This window comes from Polychytrium aggregatum, assembly GCF_025602895.1.
Source record: "Polychytrium aggregatum strain JEL109 chromosome Unknown BJ171scaffold_19, whole genome shotgun sequence".
Taxonomy (NCBI): Eukaryota; Fungi; Chytridiomycota; class Chytridiomycetes; order Polychytriales; genus Polychytrium; species Polychytrium aggregatum.
The window spans coordinates 336,602-351,633 of record NW_026516221.1 but is presented as its reverse complement, the minus strand read 5'-3'; the positions used below and the strand labels follow the sequence as shown (position 1 = coordinate 351,633).

The 15,032-nt window shown below is 56.8% G+C and overlaps 7 protein-coding genes across 7 annotated transcripts; 5 read left to right on the top strand and 2 right to left on the bottom strand.

Moving 5' to 3' along the window:
* The first annotated feature begins 1,325 nt into the window (after nt 1–1,325).
* On the top strand, nt 1,326–2,735 carry BJ171DRAFT_442484 (phosphoesterase). The gene is made up of 5 exons (XM_053108095.1): nt 1,326–1,364; nt 1,439–1,536; nt 1,622–1,749; nt 1,994–2,165; nt 2,253–2,735. The coding sequence occupies exons 1-5, from the start codon at nt 1,338–1,340 to the stop codon at nt 2,557–2,559; spliced, it is 732 nt and encodes a 243-aa protein (XP_052966500.1). The 5' UTR covers nt 1,326–1,337; the 3' UTR covers nt 2,560–2,735.
* An 86-nt stretch (nt 2,736–2,821) lies between these two features.
* On the bottom strand, nt 2,822–3,681 carry BJ171DRAFT_505802 (uncharacterized protein; the record flags this gene model as incomplete). The annotated part of the gene is made up of 1 exon (XM_053111066.1): nt 2,822–3,681. The coding sequence occupies one exon, from the start codon at nt 3,676–3,678 to the stop codon at nt 3,115–3,117; it is 564 nt and encodes a 187-aa protein (XP_052966499.1). The 3' UTR covers nt 2,822–3,114.
* BJ171DRAFT_505799 (uncharacterized protein) lies at nt 3,682–4,388 on the top strand (the record flags this gene model as incomplete). The annotated part of the gene is made up of 2 exons (XM_053111065.1): nt 3,682–3,733; nt 3,837–4,388. Coding segments are annotated over exons 1-2 (559 nt in total), but the record flags the coding sequence as incomplete, so codon positions are not given.
* Nucleotides 4,384–6,317, top strand: BJ171DRAFT_505797 (uncharacterized protein). The gene is given in 2 exon segments (XM_053111064.1): nt 4,384–5,412; nt 5,428–6,317. 2 exon segments carry the CDS (start codon nt 4,793–4,795, stop codon nt 6,182–6,184), a joined length of 1,377 nt encoding a protein of 458 aa, XP_052966497.1. The 5' UTR covers nt 4,384–4,792; the 3' UTR covers nt 6,185–6,317.
* Nucleotides 6,318–6,425: 108 nt separating this feature from the next.
* On the top strand, nt 6,426–10,525 carry BJ171DRAFT_505796 (P-loop containing nucleoside triphosphate hydrolase protein). The gene is made up of 14 exons (XM_053111063.1): nt 6,426–6,677; nt 6,858–6,927; nt 7,033–7,077; nt 7,189–7,248; nt 7,364–7,389; nt 7,527–7,642; nt 7,766–7,871; nt 7,983–8,861; nt 9,011–9,057; nt 9,159–9,245; nt 9,351–9,396; nt 9,536–9,651; nt 9,784–9,880; nt 10,151–10,525. The coding sequence occupies exons 1-14, from the start codon at nt 6,543–6,545 to the stop codon at nt 10,292–10,294; spliced, it is 1,974 nt and encodes a 657-aa protein (XP_052966496.1). The 5' UTR covers nt 6,426–6,542; the 3' UTR covers nt 10,295–10,525.
* On the bottom strand, nt 10,468–13,211 carry BJ171DRAFT_505793 (Josephin-domain-containing protein). Its single transcript, XM_053111062.1, has 10 exons — nt 12,930–13,211; nt 12,793–12,841; nt 12,629–12,693; nt 12,443–12,538; nt 12,223–12,308; nt 12,052–12,126; nt 11,914–11,971; nt 11,746–11,776; nt 10,926–11,654; nt 10,468–10,768 (listed from the first exon to the last, which is right to left on the bottom strand). Exons 1-10 carry the CDS (start codon nt 12,960–12,962, stop codon nt 10,653–10,655), a joined length of 1,338 nt encoding a protein of 445 aa, XP_052966495.1. The 5' UTR covers nt 12,963–13,211; the 3' UTR covers nt 10,468–10,652.
* Nucleotides 13,212–13,450: 239 nt separating this feature from the next.
* Nucleotides 13,451–14,581, top strand: BJ171DRAFT_424190 (kinase-like domain-containing protein; the record flags this gene model as incomplete). The annotated part of the gene is made up of 1 exon (XM_053107650.1): nt 13,451–14,581. The coding sequence occupies one exon, from the start codon at nt 13,451–13,453 to the stop codon at nt 14,579–14,581; it is 1,131 nt and encodes a 376-aa protein (XP_052966494.1).
* Between the last annotated feature and the right edge of the window lie 451 nt (nt 14,582–15,032).

Sequence of the window (15,032 nt, the reverse complement as noted above, 5' to 3'; positions counted from 1 at the left end):
TTCGCGGAGGCAGTTGCCTGGCAGACGTCTGTCGAGAGGCTGACAGATGGCCCATTTCCTTCTCCCCGTACCACAGATGGCGAGCTCGTGAGAACCGATCCCGATGCCGACCGTGTGATTGGGTTTTTCGTCGCACTGTTCGAACGCAAGTCTCTGGTTACTGAGCAGGACAGCAAGACAGCTGCTACCCGGACCCCGCGCATGCCTCGGCCACCCACTCTTCCCAACGACGACGATGAGGACGATAAGGACGATGAGGACGGCGATGAGGACGGTGAAGATGGAGGCGGCGAGAGCGATGGGGGCGACGGATCAGAGGATGCCGATCCAGCCGAGGACCAAGCCCGACTCGACAAGAAACGGCGGAGGAACCGTGAGAAAAAGAAGCGCCAGAAGCTGAAACGGCGCAAAGTCGCTGACTGAGCCAGAATAGCCCTCTACGAGGCGAATAAAGCACGAACGTGCAGGATTGCGAGAGAAAAGAAAGAATGCCCCACCGGGTCGTGGGGGGATGCTTGGGTCAAAGGCGGCGGGGTTTTGGGGACCACCATGCATGCGCCCAGGGTGGCACGGCGTTCTATTGCCGAGCAGAGGCGCGTGCGATTGCCACCGAGCTTTGTCTGGGCCAAAGAAAAGAATGGGCGGGTGTTTGAGCTTTTGGGCACGAGCACAGAGCCCCCAAAGCCACCGCCGTGGTGCGCTTCCGGGGCTGCCAAACGCATGTACCGGGGTCATCGCACAGCCGGCCGAGAAGTTGCGCATGCACCTCGTGCAGCCAGCATATAAATCGGCACCACCACCACCATCAACATCATCACCACCCATCTATCCCTCACTCGTCCTTGCCATGAAGTTCATCTCCTCCGCCCTTGCCCTGGCCTTCTCGGCCGTCGCTGCTGCCCAGTCCTGCACCGAGGGACAGTGTACGTTACATAGCCGGCATGCCGTCACGCTTGCAGTCTCACACTTGTCCCGACTGATTCCCTGCCATTTCTGCATCAGATCTCTGCGCGGCTGCTGGCTCCTCGCCCGACTATTCTCTCTGCTATTTTGGCTCGCAGCTCTCGTTCAGCTGCGCCGCCGGTACCGTCTGCGTCCAGGCCGACAGCAGCGTCAGCTGCCAGTAAGTACCTTGTGAATGCATATCCTTTTCTGGGTGTCGTGGACGAGAACTGACGTTGGAATACATCGATCGCAGGTTCCCTGATGCCACCGCCGCCACCACCGTTGCCGTTCCTACTACCACCGTTGCCATTCCTACTACCACCGCTGCTGCTCCTACTACCACCGCCGCCCCCGTCACAACCCCATCCGTCGGCAAGCACTTTGATCGCATCATGATCATCTTGCTCGAAAACCAAGATGTGAGTATAGCTTTGTCATAGCACTTCACTTTCGCATGGCTAACGGACAGACCTTGCTTGCGCTTCTTCTGCAGTACTCTGCCGCTGTGGCTGCCTCGTACATGTCCAGCCTTCTGCAGTCCGGCACCCTGCTCAGCAATTATCTGGCTATCACCCACCCCTCCCAGCCCAAGTAAGTTCCTGCCCGGATAGACAGCCTCTTAAACAGCCCCTCGCACCACTAATACACTGCGCTAACACATGGACTGCTCGTGCAGCTACATCGCCTTGGTCTCTGGTAGCACCAACGGCGTGACCAGCGACTCTAGTGTCAATCTGAATGTCAAGAACATTGCCGATCTGCTCGAAGCAAAGGGTCTTACCTGGAAGAACTATGCCGAGGTAGGTGCCACGGATAATAATACTCTCATGACACCGATACCGATCGCTAACCCACCTCTCATTTTGGCACGGAACTTGCTCTTTGCACTTGCTTTGCATGGCACATCGATTTCAGGGCTATCCTGGTATGCTCACTTGGAATGCTCACTTGGAATGCTCACTTGGAATGCTCGCTTGGAATGCTGTGAAACTGGCCAAGAATGCAGCTCTTGTTCTAATCGCTTTGTATCGCATACCTTATCGCCCAGGCGGCTGCTTCACCGGCAGCACTTCCGGCAAATATGCCCGCAAGCACGTTCCCTTCCTGTCCTTCACCGATATCTCGACCAGCTCCCGCTGCGACAACATTGTGACGTCCGACCAGCTTGCTGCCGATGAAGCTAGCGGCAACCTCCCGAACCTGATGTTCTACACCCCTGAGTGAGTCACAATTCACCGTGCTCGAGCGGCGCTCGATCCATGCTTGAATCGTGACAACCAAATCTAATCAACCTGCTCGATTGCCAGCCTCAACAACGATGGTCATGATACTGGTGTTACCTATGCCGACAACTGGCTCCAGTCCTTCCTGCCCTCTCGCCTGAGCAACCCTGTCCACGCCAACACCCTCTTCTTTGTCACCTTTGACGAGTCTGAGAACTACAACAACAACAACCAGGTCTACAGCATCCTTCTTGGCAAGGGCGCCCGACCCGGTGTCGACGATAGCACCTCCTACAACCACTACTCGTTCCTGGCCACTGTCGAGGACAATTTCGGTCTGGGCAACCTCGGCCAGAACGATGCCTCTGCTGCTGCTTTTACCCTGGTCTAGTTCGTCCATGGCCTGCGACCGTGGGCACCTCTCGAATCCCGACGGCGTCGTCTCTATGATTACTATAGTGCATTCAGAAAAAAACGGGACACCACAGCCGCTTCCATGAACATGTAGTATGTGATGGCATGCGTCTAGCAAAGCCATAAGAAATAAATCGAATCACTTTGGCAGCCTCCGAGTGGAGATCGCCGTCGCTCTCTGGTCTCCACAATCGACCTGCACACTGGTCTCGCAGTGCCAGCGGTGAATGATGGTATTGCACCGCATCACGGAATGGCCATGGCCAGCGCACGATAACATTGGGTAACAAAACATTTGATCAATGGTCAAAATCAAGGGTGTCACGCTTTTTGTTGGATTGGCTGTATTGGATCGCCTGTTGCAAACAGCCGAGTTCCCACAAGTGCGAGCCGCATCACCAATCAGCAGCTGGGTGCTCGGCAGAAGCTTCCCGCCTCGTCACCGTCCTTCCTGGCAGGCGGAAGAGTCCTCGGCGCCTTTCCGCTCTGCATCTCTCGCTTGCTACAATCCTCTCCGGTCGAGCTCTACGCTTCAGAAATGGAGGAATCCAGTGAGGTCCCGAAACACGACGGCCCTTCCGCTCCGCCCGTCATCCAGGCCGAGTCTGCATCCAAGGCAGCAACGACAGCGACAGCTCAGACACTCGCGAAAGAAGACCATCCTGGCACACACAACAATGCCTCCGATGCGCCTGACGCTCACAGCGGCCCTCAAGTCGAAGCCAAGCATAACCACAACGAGGCTGGAATCAACCAACCACAACCTGCAGTGATTCCAAACGCCGAGCCAGAGCCTGAACGCGACAGCACCCAGGACGACGACGAACCAAAGCCCATACAGAGCGAGCCTGAAGCTGACGGTCTGCACGATGATGGGCCTGTATACGCCCATCCCAAGCAAGATGTCCCCGAATATAGTACCTCCAATAAAATTGTCGAGGAGGCACGCCCAGCAGTCAGCGAGGCTGGCGACAGACCGTCTGAACATCAAAGCGCCGCGTTTGAGGCCGCCGACGCCGCCCCAACCAATGCTTCCGCTGTCTCGGCCCCCGCTCACGCATCGCCCGGGTCTAGCGTCCAGAGGCACGATCTCCATTCAGGACCAGCGGAATCAACCGTTGCTCCGAGGCCGCTTCCAGAAGAGATGACAGGTATGAATAGGCTGGCTTACATTCTCATTTTTCCGTTTGTGGCGCTGCAATAGTCCCGCTCGAGACAGCGGCTCGCTATTTTCTCACGAATGCTTTGTCGCAGAGAATCCAGATGATATTCTCAAGCAGGATGCCAACAACTCGGATACCGTCTCTGGCGTTGAGCTTCCAGAGCCGAGCGCATCCCCGGATGCAGTCGCTAATCCTGCAGTCGAGCAACCCGTGCATATCGGGCCTCAAACATCACAGACAAACGAAACTGGCCCAGAGGAGGCCGCTTTAGTGACCAAAGTGACCGAATCCTCAAATGCTGTCCCTGCCGCCATCAAAGAAACAGATCATAGCGCCGAAGTTTCAGTCTCCCCACCAGCAGACGAAATATCCGAGTCTGCCGGTCCTACTCTCGCCGCTGACCAGCCGAATCCGGAACACACACCCGAGCCAGAGAGTGTTGCGGTCATGAGCACCCCTGTGGACCCGGCTGCGACAACAAGCCCCTCGGAAACCGAAACCAGTGGTAGCAAAGTGCACCATACCTACATCAAGCTCGCTGCAGAGCCTGACGTCCACGAAGCAGATTTCGAGCCCGTAACGGTGGCAAGTGCTCCAGAGCATTCCGTGACCAAAGCCGAAGAAGCTGCTACCGATTTGGTGGGCCGTGCGGATGAATCTTTCGATATTCACGAATCACAGGGCGACAGCGCGAGGGCATTCGACTACCCACCCGTGCTTCCTGAGATTGCTTCGGACAGAGATGCGGCACTTGACTCGGTGATTGTCCAGGTAGAGCAGCAGCCAGCCCCTCATCCAACTGATGAGCCAACTCCCCAGCCAACCGATGAGCCAACTCCCCAACCAACCGATGAGCCCACTACCCATCCAACCGATGAGACAACTCCCCATCCAACCGCTCAGGACCCAGACGAGCCCGTGGTCGAGTCCAAGCCGGCCCTCGAACATACTCATCAGTCTGAAAGCGGCTTCGCGGCCGAAATTGAGCCCTCCGTCGCAAGCCAGCCTAATGAGCCAACCCTATCAGCACCAGCTTCTGACCAACCAATGAATGAGCAAGAGCACAGTCTTGAAGTTCTTCAACAAGCCATGAACTCCGAGGCCCTGGTTACTTTGATGAACATGACCATCGGTGTCATGGCTGCCCAACCCGCAGCTTCCGCTGCGCTTGAAGCCGTAATCCGTGAAGAAGCATTGAGCATCGAGACACGATCCGGCCGTGCGTCATTTGTAGATGGCGAGTCGATTGCTGCCGAGCCGGAGGCTCCTGCACACAACAATGTCGAGTCGAGCGAGCCCGAGATCAAGCGCGAACAACTGGACACGGAACCCTCCAAGCCGGATCACAAGGCCGATGAACCGGTGGAGCACTCTGTGCCGAGGGAAAGTGTGCACGCAGTAGCTGATTCCCAGCAACCCGAGGCTCGCCCAGCAAGTGTGGAAGCGCAGTCGAGGGAGATTGCAACAGAAGATGCCGATGCAATTCCCACCAACGTTGATGCTGCGAATGCAATCGAGAACGTATCTGGCGATGAAGTTGACCCGAAATTGATTGAGCAGCAGTTGGCCGAGCACCACGAAACTGCCAAGGCAGTTGATGCGGTTGTGGCGCAAGCACTCGAGCCTGCAGAGCCAGCACACCCAGAGCCAGCACACCCAGAGCCAACACAACCAGAGCCAAAGCATCCAGAGCCCAACCAACCTGTTGAAGCGGTGGCAACAATGGAGGTCAATGGCGCACCTACTCAGTCAGCCCTGTTGTTGACTCAGGAAACTGTAGTTGCAAGCAGTGGTCAAACCAATGGCGAGCTTGAGCCCCATCAAGCCCAGCAAGCAGAGAGTACAGTTCTGGAAGCCCAGAAGCCAGACGAGGCTCAAGTTGGACCCCATCCAGTAGAGGTCATCGCTCACACCATTCAGCCCCCGCCTGTTCTGGAACAGCCGGCAAATCTGCCAGAGCCAACCAAGGACGAGACACCTGCCAAAGCCCCCGAGTCGGTCCAAGAGACAGAGACGCCAGTGCCTCAGATCGCACCGGTTGCTTCGGTTCCATCAGCAGCAGTAGTCGTCGCTGCTCCCGTCCCAAGCCATGCTACGAACCCTCCTGAAGCACTCCCTCAGTCGATCGAAAGCAAGGGCCCAACGGCATCCGCGAAGGACAAGCCAGGCAGTGCTCATGCGGCACACGAAGATAGCAAGGAGACCCACGTCTCGCCTTCGTTGGGACATGCCCTCGAGCAGAAAAGCCCCTCTGAGGCCAAGATGCATCTGGGAGAGTCCAGGACGTCGAGCCCCAAACCCTCCGCCATTCCCGAGCTCACCGTCACGATACCGACGGGGGAAACTCAGGTGCTGACGCCCCCGGACACCAAAAAGAGCAAGAAGGGCGGCATATTGAGTCCATTCAAGAAGCTCTTCAAGTTCTTTAGCAAGAAGTAGCGGCTCAGCATACACTCGAATGTCTTTCCAGATTTCATGTTGCATGTGGGATGAGGAATCGGTCAGGGAGAAAACGATGCGCGCGCGAGACGAACCAGATATGGAGCCAAGATAAATGATCATGTCAGAATGATGGTACTTGGGATGTGCCCCCCCGTCATGTCGCGTGGTGATAGCGGTTGGGTCGCAAACGGAGAATGACTCGAGGTTCGGTCGATTGGACGGTCGTGGCGCAGTGACACCACATGACCGGGTGCTCCGCCAAAACCGTCTCCATTTTCCGTCGCGATCGTTCGTCGAACCCATCGAGACCCAAGGTCCTCTCCCCCCCCCCAACAAGCCTCCGCAGCGCTGAGGAATGCGACTGTCGGTGCTCAGCTCCAAGCGATGGACGGCTCCTTGCGGCATCGGCATATGGAGCCGTGTATCCAGGAGTCCTCGGCTGGATGCCATGGTGCGCTGGTACGCAACCGCCCCAAGAACCGGCAGCGGCGTAAGCGTTTCCGACCGCAGGATGCCGGTCGACAGAGCGAGCTGTGCCGAGAGGCTGCTTGGCCCGCGATGCAACGGTGCTAGGTCGAGTGCGCCGATACAAGCGATTCAACCAGAGTCTGTTCTTATCTGCACTGATGCTGACCCCGATTGCATTTGTTGGAACTGCTGGATCGTGCAGAAAGACCATCTGGATCTGTCCCAGTTCACGCCAGACAAGATCCGCAACTTCAGCATCATTGCCCATATTGGTCAGTGGCTTGGGCAAACAAAAGTGCAGTGGACACATCGGGAGTCTGTTCCATAGCGATTTTGGAAACCAGCTCTCTGACATCTTTGGCCCGCCGGCCCAGCAGATCACGGCAAGAGCACACTTGCGGACCGACTACTCGAACACACAGGTGCATATCAAAGCAGCGCCAACCGATCGCCTGAACACCTGTCTGATAAGCCAACTGTTGTTGAGCTGGGATGCCGCGTATTGATTGCCGTGCTCATTCGTCCTTGGACAGGCACAATACAGCGCAACGACGGCAACAAGCAGGTTCTTGACAAGCTGAAAGTCGAACGTGGTGAGCATCGAGGACTCACAAAGCAAGCCAGAGTGCTCTGGGATAGACTTGCAACTCACTGCGACAGAAGCAGTGGCATTCTCACACTGCATCTCCTGACTTTGTCCTCTCACAGAGAGAGGAATCACGGTGAAGGCCCAGGTAGGTGTCGATTGTGTCTTGGTGTATGCCCCACCAGAAGAGAAGCACCCGACCAAAGCGGCGGTCTTTGGATAACACATGAATGCTGATGAGGCAGACGACTGAGTAACGGCAGTTCCACGTTATGTCCAGCACAGACCGTATCAATGTTCTATTCGCACAACGGCGAGCTCTATGTACTCAACTTGATCGACACACCTGGCCACGTCGATTTCAGCTACGAGGTGTCGAGATCGCTTGCTGCGTGCCAAGGGTAAGTGCATTCGCTGTATCAGCTATTTTGGAAGATTCGGAAGGATTTGATGTGACATAGCAGAGGTGGCCACAGGCCCTCGCCGTATTGACCATGATCATGATTTGGGACCGCTGCCACCAGAGCAATTTTGTTGGTCGATGCTAGCCAAGGCATCCAAGCTCAGACGGTGGCCAACTTTTTCCTGGCCTTTGGGGAGAACCTCACAGTCGTCCCGGTCCTGAACAAGGTTGGCATCGAACAAGTAGCGCTGGCGCATGGGATCTCGCCGAAGTATTCCTAATCTTGACATGTCTTGCACCGAATCCATCTGCTTGGATCTTGCTCCGCACGATTTTAGGTCGATCTGCCATCGGCGGATGCCCAAAAGGTTTGCAACCAGATCGAAAGCACCTTTGAACTGCCGACGGACCAAATCATCCGAATCAGTGCCAAGACGGGGGTAAACGTGGACCAGATCTTGCCGATGGTTATCGACAAGATGCCCCCACCGGAAGGCGACCGCACCAAGCCCTTCAAGGCCCTCCTCTTCGATACTTGGTACGACCAGTATCTGGGCGTCATCTGTCTGATGGCCGTGAAGGACGGTGTACTCAAGCCTGGTGAGAAGATCGTCAGTGCGCACAGCGGCCTGGCCTACGAAGTCACCAACTTGGGGCTCATGTATCCCGAGCAGACACCGGCAGCAGCACTCTATGCCGGACAAGTCGGCTATGTGATTCTGGGGATGAAGACTTGTCGCGACGCACACATCGGCGACACATTTTACCACCAGTCTCAGCCCGTCGAACCGTTCCCCGGGTTCGCTCCGGCCAAGAGCATGGTCTTTGCGGGCTTGTACCCTATGGATGCCTCTGAATACGACAAGTTGTCCGAGGCTCTCGAGCGCCTGACGCTGAACGATGCATCGGTCTCGGTCGTCAAGGAGACATCGTCTTCGCTGGGCCAGGGCTTTCGTCTAGGCTTTCTGGGGACGCTGCACATGGATGTGTTTCGCCAGCGTTTGGAGGAAGAGCACGAAGCAACAGTCATCAACACTGCCCCGACGGTGCCCTTCCGCGTGCTCTACAAAGACGGCTCCGAGAAGCTCATTCGCAATCCCGCCGAGTTTCCCGAGATCGAAGAGCTCTCCAAAGTCGATCATTTCCTCGAGCCCATGGTGCTCGGAACTCTTGTCTTTCCCGAAGAGTACCTGGGCAGTCTCATGGATCTCTGTGGGGTGAGTCAGACATACGAACACAATGAGCAGCGGCTCGCACCTGCTTCTAGTACCGCTGGGGAGCGTTGCTGCTTGACAGTTGTCTGCATGCCTGTCATTCGGCGCACTTATCTCACTCGGGTATTGTGTGCCCAACGCTGCAATATTAGAATCATCGTGGAGAGCAGGTTGACTTTACCTACATCGACGACAGCCGGTAAGCCAGCGCGTGAATGCATGGTGCTAACTCGCGCATAACAACGGTGTGGTGTGTGCTGACTCGGCCGGTGTTTGGACCGGTTCCATATCCTCTCCCAGCGTCATGATCAAGTACAAGCTCCCAATGTCAGAAATCCTCACAGAGTTTTATGATCAGCTCAAGAGCCGCACCTCGGGATACGCTAGGTATGTCGAACTGAATCTGTTCGAATGGAGAGAGGGTCGAAGAAAGGCTTGACGACGGAAGTCGACTGGGTATGCAGTCCTAACATATCGATGCGCTGTGCGCAGCTTTGATTACGAAGAAATCGGCTACGAAGAGGCCGATATGGTCAAGGTAGGATCTGTAAACCTGATCGAGATTGTCTGCCCACTCTTGTCCGAGCCGCACACTTGCGGGCCTTCGTATGATGTTCGAGCCCTGCGATCGTGGCGAAGGATCCATGTTTACACGTTTCCAATCAACACATCGACAGATCAACTTGCTCCTGAACGGCAAGCCCGTCGACGCCCTCTCGACAATCGTGCATCGAGTCCAGGCTGAGCGGGTGGCAAAGATCTGGGTCAAGCGGCTCAAGAAGGTTGTGCAAAGGTGGGTTGCTTGCGCAAGGGTACCGTCGTTGCCTGTGTCTTTGCCTTTGCCTTTGCTGGTGTGCAAGTCGCACGCTTGCGACGCAGGCTCGTTCTGGACAATCGATTCACTGACTTGCCGACCGGTGTGCAGGCAACTGTTTGAGGTGGCGATCCAAGCTTCTATCAACGGGAAGATCGTGGCTCGTGAGTCCGTCACGGCTCTGCGCAAGGACGTGACCGCCAAATGTGTACGTACGGAGCATTTGCCTTTGTGTGGGCTGTATGGTGCGCATAGGGCAGAATGCGCATGGTGCATATAGCGGCGGCCTATCGGTCGCTGGATGCCACCAGAGTAGACTGCAGTCTTGGCTAGTCACTAAATCGCATCTGATGACTAAATCGCATCTGGTGACTATATCATATCTGATGACTAAATTGCATCTGGTGACTAAATCGCATCTGCCCCAACGATTCTTAACTGCTCGCCATACCGACATATGTAACACGTCGTCCCAAAGTACGGAGGCGACATCACTCGCAAGATGAAACTGCTGGAGAAACAAAAGGCTGGCAAGAAGAAGCTCAAAGCTGTGGCCGGCGGCGTTCAACTGCCACAGGAAGCTTTCCTGACGCTCATGAGCGGCCAACATGAGGACGATTAAAGCTCTCGAACGCACGCCCTGAGCTGCTGCGGCGGATGCGATCCAGATACCGCGACTGGGCACATGGGTGATTCAATGCATGGCGACTGGGCACGTGGCGATCGAATGCATGGCAGTTCGGGGGTGAACGTGGATTATGCAGAGAGTGCAGTCGTTTCCAACGAGGAGTCTGACGACTTTGCCGGCCCAGCCGACTTTTGGATTTGAATAGACGCTCATTCACCACTCAAATAGCACCGCTCCCTGTTGCTGCATTGCGGTGCGACCGACTGGTATGTAGCCCACACAGCGTCCATGTATTCGAAATGCAGCGGCGCCCCGAGCGACACCCACACTCCTGGAGAGGATCGCCGAAATTTCATTTCTGCTGGCTGTGGTTGTCACGAGCAAGTCGCTGGAGGCGGCGCTGGCGCAGCTCCTCCACGGTCAGCTCGGCCGAGCCGTCTCCGGTCTGGACCGAAGGCGCTTGGCGATCTTGTGAGTGGGAAGCAGCCGTGGTGTTGAATCGTCGCCAGAGGCATGACAGAGTTAGATGATGCAATCCCAGCCGATCTACCATCGGCGACTGCAAAGACCGAGGAAGCGACAATGCCCAAAGCACTCGGACGAAGCAGCAGCGGGAACGGCTTACCAGAAGGATATTCCAATGGCTGCCGCTCGAGTGCTGGCTCCTCACGGGGAGGCTGTCTCGAAGGGTCCGGAAGCGGCTCTCGCCCCGCGTTAACGGCAGCAGGGTGCTGTCTCTGCGGCTCCCCGTGGCTTGGATCCAGTGGCGGAGGACGGTGCTGCTCCTGGCTGGGTAGGCGAGTGTCGTACGCCTTTCGCTCGTTGCCAACATAGACATCATGATCATCATCAAAATCGTCATCATAATCATCGGCGTCGTAATAGCTGTCGTGACCACCGTAACTGGTTCCGGGTTGCCGATGGATCGCGGGTGGCGAAAGTCGCTCGCGGACTGATGGCTCATTGCTCAGAGGGGGGTCGTCGTCAGACACAGGTCGCCATTCTGGCCCAAAGCAATCGAGTCCATGTCCGGCAACCAGATCGCGGGGCGGCTCAGGCTCTGGAAAATACCGGCGCGATCTTGCATTTGCATGTTGCTGATCGTCATTAAAGGGCCTGAAAGCCTGTTCATCGGGCTGGTGAAAATCATCGTACTCGTACACGTTGTGCCGCTGGGGCTGTTCTCGTCGCAGCCTTTCTTCGTGCTGCTGCTGCTCGTCGAGGCTCATGGCAAGCGCAAGCTCGAACTCTTCCTGCTCGGTCCAGCGACGCTCTTGAAAGCCAGGGCCCTCGTCGGCAATTTTGTCCGCTTGGCAGTCAGGCATAACGCCGCGAACGACAAAAACGGAGTAGCCTGCAGGTTAAGAGCGTGGGACATTAGAACAGAGATGAGTTGGGCATCGGAGTGACGAAGCCGGGCTCGGAGATTAAGTAACAATACTCACCCCTGTCGCGGTACTCCATGAGCAACATTGCCTTGATGAATGAATGAGCGAATGGTGGGTGGGTGGATGAATCAGGCAGAGCAGTTAGAAGCCAGATGGCAGGCGGGTGTTTTCAGTGTGTATCCCATGACGTCAAAGTCTGGCTCAACACAACTCTTGTCCTCCTACCAAATAGGTGTCCGAGATGGGCTGTGGGGCGTGCAGGGTCGAATCAAGATTGAACCATCTGGGAGCGGAAAGTCGTTAGTTGCTGGACGGGTTGACATCTGGATCAGCCGAAGACTCGTCCAGCGCACTGGTACGTGCCGTGGACGTTGAATCCCAAATTTCCGCAGGGCCATCCAGTGACTATCCAGGTTCAGGATAAAGGCACGCTCATGCCTGCCGACCGACGATTCGATTAGAGTGCGGCAATGGTCAGATCGAAACCTTCCGTAAGCCCGATGCCGTTAGCTCAACCAGACAGCTTTAACATACTCCGGGTGTCTCAAGGTCTCTTGTTCGCGGGTGGCAGCGACAGAAACCAGGGTCAAACTCCAGGGCTCGAGTGCTTTCATGATGACCTGCACAAAGTTCTGACGTTGGTGCCAGCTCATGCGTGTTGCGTCTCATTCGCCGGAATGCCGATCGGCCGAGCGAATGCCGTTGAGATTGTTGCCAGCGTCTATTGCAGTGTGAAAACTGCATTGCATCGTACCTGGATTGAGAAATATCCAGTATCATCGTAATTCGAGGAGCGTTGGTGCAGATATCGGGCAATGTCCTGGTGATTGCCGCCGCTATGGCGAACCGCCTGCGAGAGACAGGGGGCCAGCGATGAGTTCAAAGTGGCAGAGGGATATTTTATCGATAACACAGACACTGCGGAGGGATGCGAGCGTACATTGTGTTCGAGCTCATCGACCTTGACGGCGACCTCGGCGAGATCGACAGCGTTGAAGATGGGTTCTTGTGGTATCGCCGAAAGCAGGCCCAGGCACAACGGACACCGTGCAGCGTTAGCTTTCGTTGAATCAGCAGCGAGACGGCTGGGTCAGAGCGACGTACCCTGAAGCAGCGAGTTCAGCGCATGTTGTGCACAGAGGGCTCCCTCTTGCTGTTGGCCGAGGCAGCGTTGGATCAGTCCGCGAAAGCCGTGAGAAGCAGCCAGAGAGCGAACGGACTGGAGCTACCGGCACGCAAACCTTTTCGTGGAAAATGTATTGTGCGAGATCCATCGGTCGTAGACGCAGGCGGGCAATGATGGAGGGCGATGGGGGAGAGCGACGGGGAGAGAGCGGGTGGCGGGTTGCGGGATGGACGATGCGATGAAACAACGGCCGTTGCCCCTCGCCAGTGGATACCCTCGGCTGCAACAAGCCATGCGCCGGACACAGGAGAGGAGAGGCAGCGAACGGCGGGGAACGGTAGCGAACAGCAGTGATCGGACGGCAGATCAGGACGGCATACAAGGACGACAACGCCCGGAGAGCGCTGCTGCGAGAAGACCGAGCCGGGGGGAAAGCCTTTTGCTCACCGGAGAGGGGTCGTGGGCTTGGGCGACAGGTTGAACTTCATCTCCTCTGCGGTTCGCTTTCCCATCGCTCGGTCGCATCCCCTGCGGTCTGTCCCCAATCCCATCGTATCCCATCGTATCCCATCGTATCCCATCTATTCCGTCCATCCCATCGTATCCCATCGTATCTCGCCTATCCCTTCGTATCCCATGTCCGACAAGCTTTGGTACGTTCCTGCCGAGGCCATCACCGACAGGTCGCCCAACCCGATTGCCCGTGGCGGCTTTGGCGAGGTCTTCTCCGCCTCGTACTATGGCACCGATGTGGCCGTCAAGCAACTATTCTCCATCTGCGGCGCTCGAGAGATTGCCGAGTTCCAGCGGGAGATTGGCATCTGGCACCGGCTCAGCCACCCACACATCCTCCCTCTCCTCGGCGCCTGCGACACTTCTGAGCGGCCCTTCATGGTCTCGCCCTTCATGCACAACGGCACCCTCCGCAGCTATGTCGCCGATGCCGAACAAGTCCGTCCCGTCGGCGAGAAGCTCAAGCTCATGTACCAAGTTGCCTCCGGCATGGCCTACCTCCACGGCAGCAACATCATCCACGGCGATCTCAAGACCCTGAATGTTCTCCTGGACAACTCCTACTCTGCCGTCATCTCGGACTTTGGCATGTCCCGGACCAAGCACACATCGTCGTCTTCCCTCCTGTTCAAGCCCGGCGAGAGCATTGGTGGCACGCTCGACTACATGGCTCCCGAAATGATGGACGACGAGAATCCCGTCGACTCATCCAAGGCCACTGATGTCTATGCCTTTGGCATCATGCTCTACGAGGTCCTCAACAACGCTAGGCCCGTCTGGGTCTCCACCGACGGCACTCCAATCCGACCTCGCGCCGTCGAGGCTCTGGTTTCCAAAGGAACCCGCCCCAAGCAAACTCCCGCCATCCCCGACGACATCTGGGCCCTGATCGAGCGATGCTGGGCCCAGATCCCTGAAACCCGGCCCAGCTTCACCGACATCCTGGTCTCGCTGCAGCCCTATCGAAACTATGTCCCTGTGCGAGGGCCGACTCCGCCACCCCAACCCCAACCTCAGCCTGCCGCCACCGATGCTCCCCAGGTCCTCGAGGACGTTGTCGTCGAAAAGCTTCTGCGTCGTCTCGGTCTCAATCCAGACATTGAGATCCAGCGCCAGGCCGTCCCGAATGTATTGCAAGATGGTGCTGCCTCTGACCGCAGCGATCGTGGCGACCGACGCACAGCCATCCCCACTGACCATCAGCCCACGGCAACCAACGGCAACCAACGGCAACCAAGGCAACCAAGGCCGTGATGGGGTGTACAGTGCCGCCGGCAATCGAAGCACAGCCAACAACCACGGTGGCAACTCAGGCCGAGATGCGTCCTCTGGTCAGCCGCCCCAGACTCAGCCTGACGCGGATGAGTATATTCCAAAGGCACTACTCGACAAGCTTCGGAGCGGCGACCCAAGCAACTATCTCATGGCTGCCGAGAATCTGGTTGACCGGCTGACCCTCGCCCATCCGGTCTGGGCCGAGGCAGCGCAGCCCTTCCAGGCATCAGCCAGCGCAGGCGATGTGGAGGCCAGCTTCCATCTCGGCTGGATGTGCCTCCTTGGCCTCGGTGTGCCAAAGAGCGACGAGTTTGCGTTCTTTTATTGGCTCGAGGTCTCGGAGCAATCTACCGATATTTTGCTGCAAAAGCTTGCCAGTGTCATCCTGGGCTGGTGCTACGGCACCGGCCGCGGAACACAGCAAGACTGG

Coding starts and splice junctions, on each gene's coding strand:
- BJ171DRAFT_442484 (XM_053108095.1), top strand. CDS start 1,338: ATGATCATCTTGCTCGAAAACCAAGAT. Junction 1,750..1,993: donor GAAGAACTATGCCGAGGTAG/GTGCCACGGATA, acceptor CTTATCGCCCAG/GCGGCTGCTTCACCGGCAGC. Junction 2,166..2,252: donor CTGATGTTCTACACCCCTGA/GTGAGTCACAAT, acceptor CTCGATTGCCAG/CCTCAACAACGATGGTCATG.
- BJ171DRAFT_505797 (XM_053111064.1), top strand. CDS start 4,793: ATGAATGAGCAAGAGCACAGTCTTGAAGTTCTTCAACAAGCCATGAAC.
- BJ171DRAFT_505796 (XM_053111063.1), top strand. CDS start 6,543: ATGCGACTGTCGGTGCTCAGCTCCAAGCGATGGACGGCTCCTTGCGGC. Junction 7,390..7,526: donor GAATCACGGTGAAGGCCCAG/GTAGGTGTCGAT, acceptor TGTCCAGCACAG/ACCGTATCAATGTTCTATTC. Junction 9,246..9,350: donor CGCACCTCGGGATACGCTAG/GTATGTCGAACT, acceptor CGCTGTGCGCAG/CTTTGATTACGAAGAAATCG.
- BJ171DRAFT_505793 (XM_053111062.1), bottom strand. CDS start 12,962: ATGGATCTCGCACAATACATTTTCCACGAAAAG. Junction 11,972..12,051: donor TTTGGGATTCAACGTCCACG/GCACGTACCAGT, acceptor TTCCGCTCCCAG/ATGGTTCAATCTTGATTCGA. Junction 10,769..10,925: donor GCCATTGGAATATCCTTCTG/GTAAGCCGTTCC, acceptor CCCACTCACAAG/ATCGCCAAGCGCCTTCGGTC.